This window comes from Megalops cyprinoides, chromosome 9 (assembly GCF_013368585.1).
Source record: "Megalops cyprinoides isolate fMegCyp1 chromosome 9, fMegCyp1.pri, whole genome shotgun sequence".
In the NCBI taxonomy this organism is placed as follows: Eukaryota; Metazoa; Chordata; class Actinopteri; order Elopiformes; family Megalopidae; genus Megalops; species Megalops cyprinoides.
The window spans coordinates 37214876-37234813 of NC_050591.1; the positions used below are offsets into that span (position 1 = coordinate 37214876).

General features: G+C 45.7%; 1 protein-coding gene across 1 annotated transcript in view; it reads left to right on the forward strand.

Moving 5' to 3' along the window:
* Positions 1 to 19938, forward strand: part of zbtb16b (zinc finger and BTB domain containing 16b) — a 108074-nt gene that overhangs the window by 79342 nt on the left and 8794 nt on the right. Inside the window, exon 5 of the mRNA XM_036536247.1 lies at positions 18879 to 19049. Within this exon, the coding sequence (XP_036392140.1) occupies positions 18879 to 19049 (171 nt within the window). The remainder of the gene's footprint in view (positions 1 to 18878; positions 19050 to 19938) is intronic.

Here is a 19938-nt window from a genome sequence, read left to right on the forward strand (position 1 = left end):
CTTTGAAGCCTCTTGTGAGGAAGATGACAACATATCCAAACAAAAACAACAAAAGACAGGTTTGTAGAGAGATGATTGGCCACAGCAGGAATTCTAGAATTTAGCCACAAAAAGTATTCCTGAAATTAGTCTCTTAATTCTAGACAACGTGTTCCCACTGGCAGTGCACTCCATATCAGCTGGGTTTTAGCTTTTGCCATGAACTAGATTTAAATCTCCGTCAAAGGAAAAATGGTCATATAGAGAGAAAAAAGGGAGAGAAAGGCCTTTATTGAAGTCATATCCCTCCCCATCAGAATATATGCCCGTGTGAACTCCATTCATTTTGTCACCTTGGACTGTTCAGGAAGAAATAACCCTGTGCAGAGACCTTGAGGTATGAGCTACACAGGAATGAAAGGAAGGTGCTGGAGGTAGAACACCAAGGTCTAACAATGGAAGAGGTTGCTTTTGTCCAAAAAGAGCCTGGAGTAAGTCACTCGTAATTAGATTTCAGCCCGTTTGCCTGGATCATAGGAGGTTTCAGGCATTTAATGCACAGCTCCTTGGGGCACCTTGTTTATTTACAGTGTAAACCCTTTTGGATTTGCAGGGGAGGCATCTGGGTGTTTGTTTCTGCTGAAGAGGGGAAAAAAAACCCTGTAACTTTATTGTGAACACAGGAATTAGGGTAAACACTTCTGTCTAACGTCTTATCCCAAACAAAGCCCAAGATCAGATCCGGTTGCCTAGTGACATGATTCTTACCCTTGACAGTTAGGGTGAATTGCCGGCCCCCACAGAGTGTTACAAGTGAATGAATGATGTCATAGAGAAATTTCATATGGAACAGCTGTATCACATGATTCTCTGAAATGGTGAAAGTGTGGTTAAAGAATGGCTAATGAGAACACTATGAAAGTACATCATCTACATCATCTGGGTAAACACTGTCACAGCTTGCATCTTACTGTGCTGTTCTGTCTTCCACAGTCAGCTTTAAAATCAAGTCTAAACTGTAACTGTCTTTACCACATATTATATATCATTTTTTGGCCACTTACACATATGCAATATGACATATTATTAGCAAAGTACTTCACAGTATAGGCATAAATAAATGTTTATTCAGTTGTAGATTATCAGTAAATTTTTAAAGAAATGCTGCATATGTTCATACATATTTAAAATGTATTCCTTAAAGGTTTCATTTTATACTCTAACAATCTTTTTCATAAATATAAACTAGCCATCATTTACTGACACAGTGATGGTTTGACATGCTTTCTTGGGCACACAGTACAGTGTCACTGCGTGAGGCAGACCCTCAGAACCTGGGCCTTTCAGAAGGAGGGGAGGTCGTTTATCAAGCCCTGACCACCACCACCAAAGATGGGCATGTACCTCATGTTGATTTCTCAGGTGTGCCGCATTGTCCAATCTGGCCTGGTCCACATTCACACGGGTCACCTCACTGCCTGCGTTTATCTGCCCCCCCCGCAGTGGCAGATAATAATGGGAGGGGTTGGGAACTCGGGTTGCACTGTTACTGAAAGAGTGTCTCTTATCATTCAATGGGCGGTTTCTAAGAACCCGGGTTGTTTAGACACTGTAGACAGCACCTGGTCACCAGGTTACAAAATGGGACGAGAGGATGAAATTAGCTCCGTTTGAAAGGCATCGCTCTAGTACTCAAACTCCCCCATACATGTCATTGCTCTGTCGAGATGGTGCTGTTTGTTTAAGCATGAGTTAAGCTGTTCTTTCTGTACATTTTGATAATAACAGAAAGCTAACAGGTACACTCTGTAGATTTAAACAGGTGCCATATCTGTCAGATTGATTTGATTATTTTTCCAGGCTTAGCTGATTATGTTTGATGTTCCTAATCTTAGAATATCTTTTTACATTTGACTGACATGTTTGTCTTTTCTGTTGCTTGCGCGTATATTTTTAATATCCAATCAACTTATTTTTTTAGTGCGTAATCCAGACTTTTAATATCCATTTTGATTGATCTAAGACTTTTTTCTTTCTTTTCATCTATATTCCTTCACGTGTTTTATTAAATCTAAAGTCTTCGTGATCAAATTAAAAATAAAGAAACACAAATCATCGCAGCGTGCTTTCACAGGGAGGCATCTCGGGAGGAGAGGGCTGGCTAATCCGCCCGCCCACGGTTCCCCTCCAGCAGAGAGAGGCCTTTTATTCAGGGAACGGTGAAGAGGCGGGTGAGGGGGGACCCCATTTTAAGATTGCGGTGTCTGTTTACAGTGGACCTTTCCCGGCTCCACCCACCCGGCAGCTCCGCCCTCCCAGCAGCTCTGGCTGGAATGTGATTGATTATGTGGCGCTTAGGCCATTGAGGACTTTTCAGAGGCGTGGGGTCAGGGGTCACCTTGTGTGTCTCCACAGCGAATCCGCTCCCCTTTGTACAGTGAGGGCCGGGAGAGCCGCCCCTCACAGGACCGGCCTGGGAAGAGTGGGGGGGGGGAGGGGGCGTCAGTGAGAGAAACCCGCTTTTCTGCTGGGGGTTGGGGTGGGGGGGCTCCACCCTCCTCTCAGAGGATGCCGGTCTTTAAAGCAGTCCCTGGTCTCTTTCGCGGAGCGCAGGGAAGAAGTTAACGAAGAATGTGCTTCCGTTTAAATCAGCAGGCCAACTTGGGTTTAACGCTAATTCCCCTGGGTGTTTTAGGCGCCGGTGCATTATCAGTGCGTGCACATGGACAAGAATGATCTATGCATGTGTGATTCCTGCATCTTTACACGAGTAAAACGCAGCGGATTACGTAACTGATGGTTCATCAGCAGCATGCTAAACGGCTCCAGCCAAAGGCCATTGATTTGTAATTGGAACTTGGAATGAGGCCCGACTTTCGTTTCAATCAAGATCAAAGTTTCATGAGAAAAGCATTGATCTGCTCTGTCCACATTGTTACCCACAATCAATGGGTCTTGCTCCTGACCAGAAGTATCAGCTGATTGGGTTCTAAAGTGGCATTGACAGTCGGGCTTGTAGGATGTCTGATTGCCTTTTGACAGGTAGTGCTCACAGATCCAGTCAGCTGGAGCTGAGGAATCTGCTCAGCATAGACAGCTTGCCATCGTGTGGGGCTTTGTTTCTGTGGTCCTCGTGCCGAGATTAGTCTTTGATCGTTGCCCTTTTGGTCCAGCAAGGGTTCTAGGAGGCAGGGAACCAAACCAAAATTTGCCTGCAGCAATTAATTTACAGTAGTGCATGTGTGTGTGTGTGTGTGTGTGTGTGCGTGTGTGCGTGTGTGCGTGTGTGCGTGTGTGCGCGTGTGCGCGCGTGCATGTGTGTGCGTGTGTGTGTGTGTGTGTGTGGGTTTCTGAGGACGTTCTGTCTGTGGGTCACCTCCTTGCCCTCACCACAGCAGGGCAGCCAAACACAAACACACAGACCGCTGGCACAGAGAGCTATCAACCGTAGCACTGCTGAGCTCGACCCTGTCAGGTTTAACAGAACAGCGTGACACCCGCAGCATCATCCACACTGACTGCCACTGATCCTGGACCTGCTCTGGGGTCGGAGTGTTTATCACCATGCTAGATCTGTACAAAGCCTGACACTTATTTATCCTAATAATAGATGTATCTAAAGGCTAATATATTTTGGATAATACTGTATGTATTCAAAGACTGATATATTTATCATAAAGCTGGATTGGATCTAAGGTTGATGTAATTATTGGAATATTGGACCTATTGAAATTCTAGTATATTTACCAGGTATAGGATATAAATTAGATTTTTTTTATTATTGTATTAATTCTATTAGATGGAAATACTATATCTGTTCACAGGCAAATAAATGTATTGTCAAACTAGATGTGTTTAAATTCTACTGTATTTATCCTGATATTGGTTGCAGTCAAAGGCCATTATGTGTCGTAATACTGGATCTATTGAAAGGCTAAATTTTATATTTGCACACAAGCACATATATTATTATTTTATGTCATACTATCAATATTATAAGTATGCCAAACATGTGACACCAGTAGAAGCCCTTCCTGTCCATGGGTCTGTGTTTTTCAGAGCCAAAGTTCATTGCCTGGACCCGTCCTGTTCCTCTCTTTCTCCTGCATAGAAAAATCTGTGTCTCAACCAAAACCTCAGCTGTGCTGCTGTTGTGCTGAACTTGTGCAAAATACCAGTGACGACATAAAAGTTTAGCAAAGCAAGGGGCAGTGATGCAGAGAAATGCCGCCATTTCTGTGAATAAACCGCATATGTCGACCACAAGAAGGTGTGTGTTACGTTTCTAGTATATCTTTCTTCTTGATCCATTTAGATCATCTGTAAGTAGCCAGCCAGCGAATTTGTACCACAAAGTAAACCACTAAAACAAAATCCCCTCAGCTGTGCAAGCATGCATTTCAGTGCTGTGTAAGAATGCATGTGATAAAACAGTACATGATGACAATCAGCAAATTAGACATGAGAATGTAGAGGGCAGGAAACTGTGAAAGTGGAAGGAAATTTGTTCTTATGAGGTACGTAGGAAACGAGGGTTTATGAAATGCAGGCTGTAAAGTGTTACGCTGCAGGTCAGAACGCGTGTCAGTGCTCTCCTTTTCTGGGGTCATTCAAGGCGTGCTGCTGGAGTTCGGTCAGGAGACTGTGCTGTGCGAGGTATCGGCAGGCCAGAGAAACAGGGAGTGCTCCCCCTGCTGGTGACAGCAGATTACAGTCCATCAAACTGGATAGTTTCAGATTTGGAACCTCTCCCATACATTTATGCTCAGACATGTAGCAACCAAGTAAATTAATATCAATAGGGTTTCCTAAGAACCTAATCCATGGCAGTGATCACTGTGTTTTTGTCATATATTTTCTTATGCTGGTATGTTATTGAATTATTGAAAATAGTATAATTAATATAATGTTAAAGGATGATTTATGCTTAGCATATGAATGCAAGGAGGCAGCAAAGATTCTTTCTTAGTAACTGGACATTGGGGGCAATGTGCCTAATGCTGAAAATTCTGTCATGGAGCAATTCCGTCAGTGGAACTCCTAAACAGTAGGGCATCTTAAACAGCCAACAGTGTGTCACAGGAACTCCTCAGCCAAACCAGGAAGGAATGAAGCGGAGTGTGTGGTCTCACTCACCATTAACAGTCTCTGCAGACTCTGTTGCTCATTTTTCTCTTGGAATGCTGGTGAAACATTAATATGCAAAGTCAGACTCTTCTGAGGAATTGCTCCATTTGTGTCAAGACCGCATACTTAGTGTATTATATTTCAGCTCTATAAATCTAATAGATCTTTTCTGCTCAGATCTGGCTTCCATGTATTTTTAAATTTGATTTTCATTCATCTGTGGACTGTTATACGCTACGGATGAATATAAGATCGTTTGGGTTCGAAATCGTGTTGTGTTTCTCAACCAATTACTGAGGCACAGAGAGAGGGATACGGAGAGATAAACTCCTCATAAACACTGTGCTGGAGGTCATTTGCATCACAGGAACATTCTGATACGATCACTGATGTATATCTGTGTCACATTTACATTGTATCCATATTATATTTATATGTGTAATGTGTATTTATGCACTTACATGCCCTGTGGCAGATAGGACCAACCGCTTTTAATAAGATGAAAATGCCATGGTTACAGTCCTGGCGTTGCATACTTCAGTTCTGCCAGCATCAGAGATGAGCTGAGTTCTGCAAGTCATAATTGACGGCCTGCATTGAAATAACCCAGAGCTCCTGTTTAAATGAGGCTTAACAGGCTATGAAATGTAAAATGTAAAGTTCCCGTGATGAGCAGTAAGCCTGTTGACTGTGCCTGAATGCTCTCTTTAGGGCTTTGTGGAGCAGTGGCCTTGCAGAGCACTCAGGCCTGGAGAAAAGGGGCAAACGCAGAAAATGGCGGGCTAATGCCCATTGTCTGCAGGTTTGATGTCGTCCGCCCACGTTCCACAGAGCTGTCTGAAGGAGCAGAATGCAGAATTTAGTATGAAAGAGGAAGCACTTTGTGGTCGGATTGAATTGGGTTTTTCCACGATTGAGAAAAAACTCATGATTTGTGTGATTGACAAGTGCTCCTGAAGAGTCCTTTCAAATGCTGAGAAAAAAGAAATAAACAAATAAGTTGTCTGACAAAATGCCCTTTGGTGGAAGAAGGATAAGATCTAAAAAAAAAAAAGAGCGGCCATTAAGCAGTCATAAATGATTAAAGTTGTTCTTTTGTTTCCTGTGGCAGGGGGCAGTCAGTCACTGAGTGTCTATTTTAATGCTTTATCAGGGAATATAGTTACAGTGTTTGATTTATTCCAGAGATGAACTCCCAGGGGTGGTGTCAGGTACAAGCAGAGTGGTGCAGGAGCAGCAGCCCGAGATAGAGAAGATGGCCGAACTTAGGAAGCCGAGGAGGGAAATTTACCAGGGGTGTTCCTTTCAGGCCCTGAGACACCTGCAAAGGATGATTATTTGAATGAACCCCCCCCCCCCCCCCCCCCCAACCATCTCCCCCATCATATGAGTCACTTCCTGTGTGTGTGATAACGGCATGGGTATCACTCAATCTGATAGGATGAGAAAATTAATAACACGAATGACACCCAGTCATGTCAGCGGCCTGGACCCCTCACATGTTCAGAGCACATTGGGTTATTCTTTTATCCCAGTCCTTGCGAGTGATAGAGGGGATTTGTCCTGGCTGTGCTTTCAGCCTCATCTATGGTCAGGTGGGCAGAATAAACACCCTCTCTGAGTTTCCTCAGCGCCTGCAGGAAGGTCTGCACTGTCTCACCGCTTCTTTTTACTGTCACAAAGCACAACAGCAGATACAGTTTGCATTTACGATGTTGATTAATTTTTCAGCCCTGCCAGATGGGTATTACTTTTGTTCTAGATTTTATGTGCCATCAGGGGATGGATAAACACACTTTTGTGCTTTACACAATGAGTACCACTCATCTTTGCAGTGGAGTTTGTGATTTGAGTAGCATGTGTGCCTGTGGGGCACGTTACCTGTGCATGTGTGCCTGTGGAGCACGTTACCTGTGCATGTGTGCCTGTGGAGCACGTTACCTGTGCATGTGTGCCTGTGGAGCACGTTACCTGTGCATGTGTGCCTGTGGGGCACGTTACCTGTGCATGTGTGCCTGTGGAGCACGTTACCTGTGCATGTGTGCCTGTGGGGCACGTTACCTGTGCATGTGTGTTTGTGCAACAGCTCCATTGTAGCTGCAAAGTTAAATCGACCCAAATGAATTCCATCATGCCAGGACAGAGGTGACCGAGGAAGGCGTGCACGTGCACTGAAGACCTCTCCCTCAGGCCCATGGCCAGGGCTGCGGCACACAGCAGATCCATACACACAGTGATCTGTCCCCTGTCTGTGCTCCACCCTGAGCCACAGCTGATCCATATACACAGTGATCTGTCCCCTGTCTGTGCTCCACCCTGAGCCACAGCTGATCCATATACACAGTGATCTGTCCCCTACACGTGCTCCACCCTGAGTTCCATCTGATCCATATACACGGTAATCTGTCCTTCCACAGTCTCTGCTTTACCCTGAGCCTTCAAGGTCAGCAGCAGGCCCTGCTAAGTAAACACATATTAGACATCATTAGCAGAACGGCACAGTTAAATTTAGACAGTAACTCCTGTCAGCCATTGGGGGTTGAGGGAGGTAAGAGGTCCCCCCCCAGCGTCCCTCTCTCCGCTCTGGGTATCGTATAACCTTATTGGATTGGAGCAATTTGCCCCTCGGCAGCCACATCTGCTGGCTGTAAACCTGTAGTAAAATGTCACCACTGATTGCCCCCCAGTCTGTAAAATGTGAGATGCCTTTTGATGTGTGCTTTTTTTTACGTGTGTAAGTCCATGGGTCTGCAAATGCCTCAATCAGTTAGTTACAGTCAGATTCTCACTAGGTGCTCTGCAGTCCAATAGTTCAAGAGAAAAAACAGCACAGAAAAAATCCAAATGCGTAGTGCTGTGTATGGAGTGCTTCTGCTGTCCGAGTCCTTTTCAGATGTTTGTCAGGACGCGTGGCGGTTTTATGGACGTTGTGATTGGGACAAATGCACGGATTCTCCTGTTTGTTCCACACATGCAGATGCATTAACTGTGGAGGCTGTGGAGCTGATCATGCAGCTGATCGTGAAGCTGATCATGCAGCTGATCGTGAAGCTGTCTCCTGCCTCTCTGTGGAACGGCTGGTGACCGTGAGCAGTGTGTCTCTGCTGTCTCGGTTTCAGCATTTCACAGCCAGAATGTAGTGTGTATGGGCTTGCCAAATGTATAAAATAAATCATAAATAATATGCACATGCATGTGTTTATCTCTTTGCAGCATGTTGCTCGTAGTCAGATTTATTTGCTTGTTTTGGAGAGAGTTTTATCTTCTGCACAACTACGCAAACACAAAACTGAGACAAGAGCAATACTTGTCAGCAATAAAACTGAAAAGATGGAGCTGACCGTATTTCTTGCTGTGTATCTCTGTTATAATGCTGCGGTATTAACCCTGAGTGTAAAGATGCCAGAGCAAAGTGGGAACAGCATTCAGAGGAGGTGTTTCTGCTGGCCTGCAGGTTTGCTCCTCATGACTTTTCCTCTAATAGCCTCGCAAAGGCCTACATTAAGACAGAAAGAGCCGTGCCCTTCCTATTCTCCCTAATACATTTATTTTCAAGTAATTTGGCTATGCCTTTTCATGCATTCAGTTCGACTAGCTGGATCTTTTTAGATTAGGATCAAGACCCCCTGTTGGGTTTTTTTGGGGGGGGGGGGGGGGGGGGGGTGCAGCTTTGGAATCTCCTCACATTCCCCACCATCTCTGAAAACAAAACATAGTCCTGGTCCGACTGGATGGAGTTTGGAGGGGGGGCAGGGGGGTGGGACAGTGAAGAGGCAGTGAATGCCTTTTGTCCATCAGGAGAAAACCGTGTCAGCACAGAGTGACTAAAGGTTCAGGTCATGCGGCCACAGGGAAAGACAGGGAAGTGTGAAGATTAGGGGACGTAAGGGGTTCGGTTAAGAGCCTATGACTGATGTGGCCAGCTATTCAGAGGAGCTAAGCCACATTGTCTGACCGCTGTCCAGATGGTCAGCTGAATAAATCATAGGAATGAGCACAAAGGATTCCACTGCAGGGACTGTAGCCAGATAACGCAGTGGTCCAGGCAGCGAGTCTTTCTCTACTTCAGATCTGTTAATGAGTAAAAAAGCTCAAAACGCCTCCTGCTGTTCAGTTTGGATTCCCCGTTGGGAGTTTTTAGCCCACTGGGATTTTTGTTCAGATCTCAGCAGATCTTACTCCCCAGATGCAAACACACACTCCTGTGTATTGCTTTGTTGTTATCGCTGGTGGCTTGTCTGGGTGATTTTGCTGTGTTGCCCATGTGTTGGAATGATGGAGGGAGATGATTCTGGCTGCAGTTTTCTGGGACTGTTGGAATAAGCTCTTTTAGTGTGAGCACAAATGTCATTAGCTGTTAAGCCTGGACTGCCATCTGTTGATTTACAACAAAAATGATCAGAGCTGAAGCCAGCGGAACATAGAACGCTCAGGCTTTGTTTCATGAAAAGAGCAGGAATGTGCATTCTGGAACCCAGTTACACTGCTGAAGGGACAGCATGTATGTAACTGTATGGTTTATTTTTATGTAGTTAGAATTAATTTACATTTTAATGTAAGATTCATTAAAGATTACTTAACATTGAATTTGTTATGTACAAGGATCACTTTTGGCCTTAGAAATGTCACTCACAATTCCAGATTTAACCTTGGCCAGCACAGAAGCATGTCTAGATATTTTCCCATAAATGGTTGTTCTGAAAGTAAGAATGTGTGCAACTGAAAATGCTTTTCATTTCATTTGTACAAATTACTGCCCTCCCAACCCCAAAAATAACATTTATCTACACTTAACAGCATAGTCTCAGAAGAGAAAATTTCACAAGGTGAGTGCCATATAACCTCTGCTGCACTACACACACACGCGCACACAGGCACACATGTACACACACATGTCCCATATGAAAGTACAGTATACATTATGAGAGGGAACATTTTTCAGCTCGGTTTGACATGTAGGCACAGTTCACAAAAAACATCAGTTTCAACATCATAAAATCAAAAGTGAAATACTGCTACATCTTGCAGTCTTCCACTGATCACAGTGACCCCTTCTGGTGATGTCATGCAGTGCAGAACGTGACTCAGCCATGGCCAATCACGAGTTCAGGAATATAATACCTGCCAACATGGCTCCTCTGCTTGCCTTAACAAAGAAAAGAGTTTGTGAACCAGCTGTAACACAGTATCTCTTCATTTTCATGTGTTCAGTTATTTTATCTCTTGTCTTTCTCTCTGCTCTCGGTCAGATGTTTTATTTGAGCTTTTTAGTCATTATTTACATACATCTTCCCCTCTCTTATTTTTCAGATCAAACCCTAGGCCCCTTCATGTAATTTTGTATCTTACAATCGTGGGAAGGAAATGAAAGGGTAGAAGAGGCGAGCAGCTTGGAGTGTCAGAAAGCATTACTGCTCTGTTGAGGTTGTGAGAAGGCTTAAATCGCCCCAAGCGCAGTGTTATAATGCCATGTATAATATTGTATATGAGTTTACAATATTGCAGACTCTTGCATCAAAGCCCCCGTAGCACTGGCTGCTCCTGATCACTGCACCCCCTGTGAAAATGGAGGCTGCTACAGAAACAGGCTTTTTTTTGTCTTTATTTTCTTTTGTCCCCAGAAGACCCACACACAGACGCCCCTCTGGAACACGGCAGACTGTTCGCTCCTTTGAATATTTCTCCGATCCATTTCTCTTTTTTTCCCCCTGCGAATTCCACTGCTTTCCCTCTGCCCAGAATCCCATGTCTCCCGGATGACGGTGCCTTTCTGGAAACACAAAATCGCATCTGCCCGCTGACCGCAAACGTGGTGTTATTAGTTTCAGGTCACGGGTCGGTGAGTGACCAGGCAAGGGCAGAGAGAGAGATGGAATGGAGCACCGGATGAAATGGGCAGGTTAGGGCCGGTAGCTGAAGTGTTCCTTTGAAAGAGAGAGGAGGGACCTGTTTGATCCCCACACCTCACAGGATTTTGGGCAACTCTTACCTTTCTCCACAGCTTTGAGGTCGGGGGTCGTGGAAACAGACAACGAACTGTAGTGTTGCGTAAAACAATGGATGAGGCGATAAATGTAAGTCCTGCTTAAATATGCCGTTGAATTGTGAGAATACAGACTCAGGCTCAGACTGTTCCCGCCATCCTCGGACAGGCGCAGCGCGGGTGTGGAGTTAGCGGAACGAGTGGAATTATTTACGATTTAAGTATTTAAAAAGTGTAAACTCGCCTGAACTCCGGCCATCCTCCCGACTCTCTCTCCCTGCTCAGTATGTGTCTGTGGTATCTCATTCGCCGCACTAATTCCAATTTAATTGCCAGTGGCCTGAAGCCACTTCAATAGGAGTAACAAATGGTTTGATTTTGTAGACTTCATCAGAGTGCATTTTAAATGCGACACACTAACCCCTCCTGAATGCCAATGAGGCCGCGGATAGCTCTCTGTTTACTAATTATCCCCTTTCTTACTCGGAGTCACACAGGCAGTGATATCTGATTAAATGGGATTTGTGGGATAGGCGGACAGCGCGCGGGGTTTTCTCCATTGTGAGTGGGATCCAGCCGTGGCGGGACGGCCGCGCGCTCTAAATGATGTCCTCTTAAAGGCACCTCGCGCCTTTTGTTCCACTTGACGCATTGCCTTGAAGTAATAAAGTCTGGCCTGACACTTGTGCTTTTTTTTCCCCCCACTGTTGGTTTTTTTTTTTTTTTAGTCCGTCAGAATGTTTGTGAATGAATTGCAGCCGTGGCTTTACACAACCCTGTGCTCACTGCCTGTTGATAGCCGAATGCAATTTGCTCAAACCCCATGGCATTGTGAGTAGATCAATAACATCAGGTTATTTCAATAGAAGTGTGCATAAGATTCAAATAAAAAACTGTTTTATTTATAAAAAGGAAAAGCGGTTGTTTGTAGCTGAACTTTCGGAGCGAATCACTAAGATGTTTCTCCGCACATTATGTAAATGGACAGAGACAGCCATATGTTTCCATGACAGCACCCTCAAGTAATTAATACGCCATCTACAATAGCATCTGGCAGCATTAATCTATCTGAGGAGAACCTCGCAGAAAAACTCAGCTCTCCAGTCCTGCTGCATGGTAGTAAACAAAAAATGCGTTATATTCCCGTTTCTAGGTGGGCACACTTTAACACGCTGTCCGTTTCTACAGATGGGTATTTACTGAGGTAATTTGTCTTAAGTGAATTGCCAAATGGTTGAAGGGTTGAAACAGCAACCTTTGGATTGCAAGCCCATTTCATTACCACTATAGCACTATATCACATTACCATGGTACTGCCCAATGTGTAGAGTTATAACACTAACATAGTAATAATTTAAAATAGTAATACTCAGTCTTGGATTGAATTGACCCCTTAGGTTAAGTAGAAAACATGATTAACATATCAGTTAGGAGTGAGGCTGACACCTTCACAAACATATTCCACTACTTTTTCTAGGAGATGCAGGAGTGATAGACACTGTCTGGTACCTTTGATTTTGCTCACATTAATCATTGAAAATATTTTCCCCCTGTAAGATACTCTACTGTCCTGGGAAAGTCCAGGGAAAGTGATCAAATATAAAAATATGTAAATAGCCTTCATTATTATCCCAGCAATAAGAATAATCCTTGACAATTGTACATTTACCCTGCAAGCATCCTTGTGATGGAGTGTTAAATATGGATATGATCAGAGGCTGAGAGTGAATGCTCTGCAGGAATGAGGTGTGCCTGTAATTCACGCCGCAGACGTGGCAGCTCAGTGCCGGAGCGCCTGGCGCTGTGGCAGGTGTTTGATCTGCAGCAGCAGCCCTGATAAACAGGCTAGCTGGCTTTTTGTCTTTGGGAACCATGCGCTGCGCAAACAGCGTGGCTGTTTCTCCTGGTGTTTGCGCCCTCTTGTGGTCAGAGCAGAATCGCCAGATGCACAGACTGCCCATGTTTCCAAGTTGCATTTACATTTACATTTATTCATTTGGCAAGTTGCAGCTGCATTCCTATTTTCCCCATTATCAGCTCCACACAGCTTCTAAAGTGTTGCATTCTCCTTTCTGTGCCATTACATTTGGGGTCTTCATGTCATGGTGGGTTATTATGGGCTGGCGTAACCCCTCTCAACCCCGTGTGTGGCGCGGTGATGCTGGTGGACACATGCGTGTGAAAATCGCAGTTGTGGAAGGAGCAGATGCGCAGCAGACGCACAGTGGCTGTATTTCCTCTTTGGGAGCAGCACGGCGCAGTAACAGCCCTGCTCAGAGCCCTTAAATAACCGCCTCCCGCCACTTCAGCCCTGTTAAAATGGTGCTGGGAGCACGGAGGAGAGATCCTCTCCTGGGCAGCGCATGATGGTTTAAATAGATGGAAGAGCCGAGGTAAATTATTCCAAGCGCTCGCCTCCTGCTCTCCCGTCCTTCTGGTTGAAGCTATTTTAGCTGGAATGACCCCCCAGGTCAGCTGTTTTTTTTTTTTTTTTTTCATTTCTGTTTTTCCTCTCCTCTTTGAGTCAGCAGTTGAGACTTGCTCACATCGGTCTGCACAGACAGTTCAAACGTTTGATGTTGGCACACGTGACAGACACAATTCAATTTAAGGGCTTGTTTATGCTGTCTGGAAAAGGTTCATGAACGCAATGCTGCCCGCTCAGTGTCCCTCTCCCGCTGAAAGGTAACGTCACCGTTTTAAATTACGTCCAGAGCCAGGTGATGGTCCCAGCTCTCAGCACACCCAAACAAAACAAATACAGTGGATCAGTCTCGTTCCTGACATTCCTTATTGGCTTCCAGCTGATTCTGCGTATTTGACCCTCGTGTTTGACCTTCTCAATTTCCAAGTCACAATATCAAAGTTAAAGGCTTAGGTCACAAAGTCTCCTGATAGGTTGCCAATGGCCAGCGTCCAGCTGGGTCACATGTGTGTGGTCTTGAATAAAACTTTGATAATGTACAAATGCACTCCCCACTGTACCCCAGAGTTCTGCTGGTCCACAGTTTTAGGATTGCTAATATAAGTTTCATGATACTTTCTTTCAATCCTATGAATTTGGACCTCTCCTTGACTGGAGATTGTGCAAGCTCTCCTTCTTCTACGATGGGTTCCTGTTGCTTCTTTACACAATAAATGACCATATATGTTGTCCACCACTCTGTGCTAAGGGACATGGATTAAACAGGAACTTCTGTGTCTCTGTGTCACATTAATGGGGTATTTTCCACATCCCTACATTGTGTATTTTTCATGCAGGTGGGGGGCCCATCCCGCCCCCCCCAATATTGAGTATTTCCGGCAGCAGTGGCATCATGAGTCATGAAGCCTCTTTAAAGAAGAAGAAAAAAGACATTTCATGACATGCCAACCGCCACAATCTTCGCACGCACAGATATTTTTAAGATAAAAACGGTCTCTGACACAGAGCGGACTGCATTCACGCTGTGATGGTGTTAGAACAAATCCAGTCGGAGTGACCTAAAAAATAGTGACATCGAAGGTGTTTGTGAAATGCTAATAGATCCAGAAAGCTGCCTCACAACAAACAGGGGGCCTGTCGGGGAGACAGCGCTAAAGCTGGGAAAGTGTCATGCTACATCCCCAAAATGGGAAACTCCCGGCCAGCACAGTCACTGCTATAACAGCAAGCGTGTGTTGAAGAAGCTGGTGTGTCTTTATGGAGGGTACACTTCGTATGGTCTTAAAGAGTTACAGACAGGATCTACTGTGCTCTCCTCCATTCAGAGATCAGGTTGTGCAGTGCATGCTGGGATTTGGAGTGTTCTGAATCTTGTGCAGGCGGAATGTCTCCCTTCCTCCCTCCTGTTTAGCACACACTTTAAAGGTAATTTTCCCAATATTTGTTTTGACATTATTTTTGCAAATGACATATCATAGCTTCAGACCATATGCTTGGACCACTTCTCTACACTCCAGAAATACACTGTGGCAGAGTAAAAGCATTCCTGTCAAGAATAAATCAATAAAATTAGTCAATTCAACCAATAAAGGCAGAATAATTGGAACTTAGATTGACAGATTGCATAGTCGGTTATGAGTTGGTATTGGTGCAGCAGCGATTGTTTTAGTAAATGCTGTAACTTCAGCTGAGAGACCTGTGGAGGTTGGAGCTGGGAGGGAACACTGTTCTGGGCAAATTCTGTAGCTGAACCTTTCTGGTCCTCTCTATAACAACAGATTGGATCATTGAGTGAGATGCTTGGATCTGGAGAGAAGCTGCTCCATAACCCTGGCCTCCTCCTGATACGCCTGCCACTCACAGTAGCATAAATTGTGTTTAATGACCAGAACAGGTTGTACAGCCCATCCCAGCCCTGTCATTCTGCCTGTAGTCCAAGAGTACATCCAGCACTGTGTCAAACCCATTCCGGAAAAATTCGAGGTCACCACTTTCAGTATGAATCCTGGGACACTGTTCCGAGGGCATTACCTCTGCTGTACGAGGGCTGCTCGGACAGGACTGTCACGGCCTCATCTTGTCTCGTACGCCCACATGCATAGCTCAAGGGTCATGGGTCATAGGTCACGCTGTAGCAGTCTTGACATGGTAGCACTGGCCCTGGTAGTTCATCCGAGGGCTGGCGGAGTGAGGCTCTGATTGGACCACAGGTAGCGTGGTAGTGGACTCTACAGGAGTGGAAATTATAGGTGTTGGCTACAGGGTCTGACTAAGAGCCCACACTTCATCCCTGACTTTGCCAAGTTGCTGCAATTTGTGCAGATCCCCTGCTAGCCTCCGGAGGACCTCAAGAGCAGAAACCCACAGGTGTGCGCTTAAACCATCAAAAGTAATTTATTTCAGTTAATGTCTACACTCTCTGTGGTTAACTCCTCACAGGCATTTCCACCATGAGTTTCCCGTAGCCATCCCCCAGCGGGTCTCTGTGGAGGGAGGTTTTAGCGGTATATTTAGGGACCCCGTGGGACACTTTATGAAAAATAGATTGCCACCAAGGATTTTCCAGGAAATGTGGAAATGCAGGGCGGGGAGTGCAGCACGGAGAGGGTCGTGAACGGCCGCGGCGCTTTCTCCCGTTTCCCGCGTCTGTAGCTGTGCGTCAGCCCTCGCACGCTGTTCTTTTATCTGTCTCTCATGCGGACGGGTGCGGCACAGTAGCCTGTACGGCATGTGAATTCTGATAGGCTTCCCCACATCAAAAGGACGCGTCTGCTCTGTGGAATCTGACAGGCTTATTTCCGCGGAACGGCACAGACACGCAGCGGTATTGCGCGCGGCCATTGACGCGTCTCCTTGAACGTGGAGCTGCGTGAATGCCAGCGTGCAGCAGGCGCAGCTGAAACTGCACAGCGTGTTCCTCTCCGCTCTGAAGGTGAGAGAGAGACGGACAGCCAGAGGAAGAGTGCAGGAAAATAATGAGTTTGTATCACTGTGTCGGTCCGTTCTGATCAATCACAGGATGTGTAGAACAGCCGAAGGTGAAAGTCTGTCTGACTGCTAATGCCGGCATTAAGCGTGTGTGTGTGTATGTGCGTGTGTGTATACGTGTGTGTGTGTGTGTGTGTGTGTGTGTGTGTGTGTGTGTGTGTGTGTGTGTGTGTGTGTGTGTGTGCGTGTGTGTGTATACGTGTGTGTGTGTGTGTGTGTGTGTGTATACTTGTGTGTGTGTGTGTGTGTGTGTGTGTGTGCGTGTGCATATCTCTGTGTTTGTGTGTGTGTTTGTGTGTGTGTGTGTGTGTGTGTGTGTGTGTGTGTATGCATGCACGTGTATCTCTGTGTGTGTGCATGTGTGTCTGCATATGTGTGAATATGTGAATACTCTTACACATGCAGGGATCACTCTGTATACTTTCTCTCACCTCAGATCAGATGTGCAACATTAATACAGCAAAGCCGGCTAAGTGTCAGTCTTGAATAAAAGAACATATTTGACCTTTTTATGGAATCATAGATGAAACATACAGACGAAGGACATGTCGTATAAAGGCAGCTGAAAAACCCTTCGGAGTTCAGCTGCAGATACAGGATAAGCTTGTTAGCAAATAAGCTGCTCAAAACCGCCAGTTAAATCTGAGTGTTTGCCATCCTTATGAAATGCATTGTTTATTTAAATATCTTTGACTTGGCTGATCTAAAATATCATGTTTGTGTAAAAATACATATTTGTACCTGCTGAAATGTTTGAAGATAGGTTTGCAGCAATATGCAAAACCTGAGTGAAATACCAAATCAAATACACCTGGAGGATAGTTCTAAAAATGCCCAAATCAGCCACTGAAGATGTGGACCTCTCAGATGCAGGCCAGCATGTCCTGTTTGCTGTGTGCCTGTTAGGTTTTTACTGTCTCGGGGTTTATTTTGTCTGAGTATTTTGTTTTTCTATGAAACAGGTCAAGATGTTCAGAGAAAGCTGCTGCTTCAGCCAATGAGGAAAGTAGCCACATTCTGTGTGTTACTCCTATATTTCAGACTTGAAGCATCAATAGAGGCTCTTTGATATGGTCCTTAGATGAACTCAACAAAAACAACAAAAATATTAATTTATTTACGGAAGAGGGGTTGGGCGGGGGTGGGGAGGGGTTGCTTTGAAACACATTTGTGAAGATAAAATCGGACGAATGTCTTAGATTCTTTTTTTAAATGAAATTCCCTTCTTTCGCTTAAATACCTTAGAAGTAAATAAAATAACACATCCTTTTTCCCCATGGACCAGAACAAATGAGCGTTCCTCACACTGAGTCCATCAACGCTGGTGCGTCAAAAGCATTGTTCCTGTCACTCAAAGCTGCTTTAAATCCATCAGCTCCTGAAGGGATTCTTACAACAATCGGCCCAATCAATGGATCCCTTTCGCTGATTAGAAAGAAGGAACCAGGAGAGACAGAGGAGTCTGGGAGAGAGCAGGGGGAGGGCCAGCAGAGCTGGTGCTTCAGCCTGAGAGGAAGGAGAGCTGCTTTTCATGTCTCAAGTGTTGAGTTGTTTTTGTTTTGTTTTTCTGGGTGTTGAGGCAAATGCTGATTGATTCTGTGGGGAGACGGGCTCTGTCTCGTATTTATGAACACAAGGCTGCAACGTCTCATGGATTTTTAAATTAGTGGCAGCTTTGCAGGAAAGATGCACTATCGACTGCTGAAATGGAGGCTGTGCTCCAAACCCTCCAGGTTTTCTGCCTTTTTTGGGGGGGGGAGGGTGTGGTAATTGAAAAAGTGTGTGTGTGTGTGTGCGCGCGCGCGTGCGTGCGTGCGTGCGTGCGTGTGTGTGTTTGTGTATTCTGGAGTTGAAGGTTAAGACACACATTGCCTTTGGCTTGTTTGTGATTGTGATTCCATTGTTCTGAGAGATTTGTATCTTTGTTACAGTTTAATTCTTAAATTTAAAATGTTCTCAATTGTTTATTTGAAGAAATTTCTTTTATATGATCATGAGTGTAGAATTGTGTTAAATGTGTTTCTCAAGACTGGAATTTCCCTGTTAGTTCTTTGGATCTTTTCAGGTTTTGATCTTTCTGACCTGCAACATTTTATGTTATTGTGATACACAACTGTCTTACCCCTAGGGTTGATCCTGGATCAGTTTCATATTTCATATAGTGTATGTTGGTAGGAGTTAAGATTAGAGTTACAAAAACTGATCCTGGATCAGAGGTAAGAGCAGAAGGTGGGCAGAGCTCCATCCTCCCAGCTCATACTTGGTCCTCATCTCTCCTCTCTCTGTCTGTGTGTGTGTTTGTCTGTGTGTGTGTGTGCGTGCGTGTGTGCGCGTGTGCGTGTGTGTGTGTGTGTGTGTGTGTGTGTGCGTGTGCAGGCTCGGACATGGCCGTGTTCTGCCTGCTGTGCGGGAAGCGTTTCCAGACGCAGACGGCCCTGCAGCAGCACATGGAGGTCCACGCGGGCGTGCGCAGCTACATCTGCAGCGAGTGCAACCGCACCTTCCCCAGCCACACCGCCCTCAAACGGCACCTGCGCTCCCACACAGGTGAGGCTGCTGCCGCTCTCTCAGCACAGACACCCCTCTACACACCTCCCTCACTCCCTACACATCGCTCTCACTCCCTACACGCCTCCCTCAATCCCTACACACCTCCTTCACTCCCTACACACCTCACTCACTCCCTACACACCCCTCTCACTCCCTACACACCCCTCTCACTCCCTACACACTCCTCTCACTCCCTACAAACCTCCCTCACTCCCTACACACCCCTCTCACTCCCTACACACCCCTCTCACTCCCTACACACTCCTCTCACTCCCTACAAACCTCCCTCACTCCCTACACACCCCTCTCACTCCCTACACACCTCCCTCACTCCCTACACGCCTCTCACTCCCTACACACCTCCCTCACTCTCAACACATCTCTCACTCCCTACACCCCTCTCACTCCCAACACACCTCTCTCACTCCCTCCACACTCCTCTCACTCCCTACACACCCCTCTCACTTACTTTCCTCTGGATGCTGCCATGCCAGCCATCAGTCTTTGGTTCCATCAGCTATCAGTTTCTCCCTGTAGCACATGTTTCTTTTGCGCCTTTTAAAACTGTAGTAATTGAGAAAGGATGGCTCTCACGTTTCTCACCTCCACGGGCTGAGGGGCTGGGGGGGTGGGGGTGCGATTAATTGCGGTCAGCCCCAGGCCCTCCCCTGGGGCATTCCTCAGCAGGAGAACGGGCTTGCAGGAGGGTACAGACCGACACGGTTCCATGTCTGTGACTTTGGCAGAGGCCCAAAGCGTGTTGATGGGGGGGGTGGGGGAGGGGGCGGTGCTGGAAGTCAGGTCCACAGGCTGCTCACAGAAATTATCTCCCCGGACCCCCTGGCACGGAGCCAGACTGAGGTGACATCATCATCTCCATACCTCA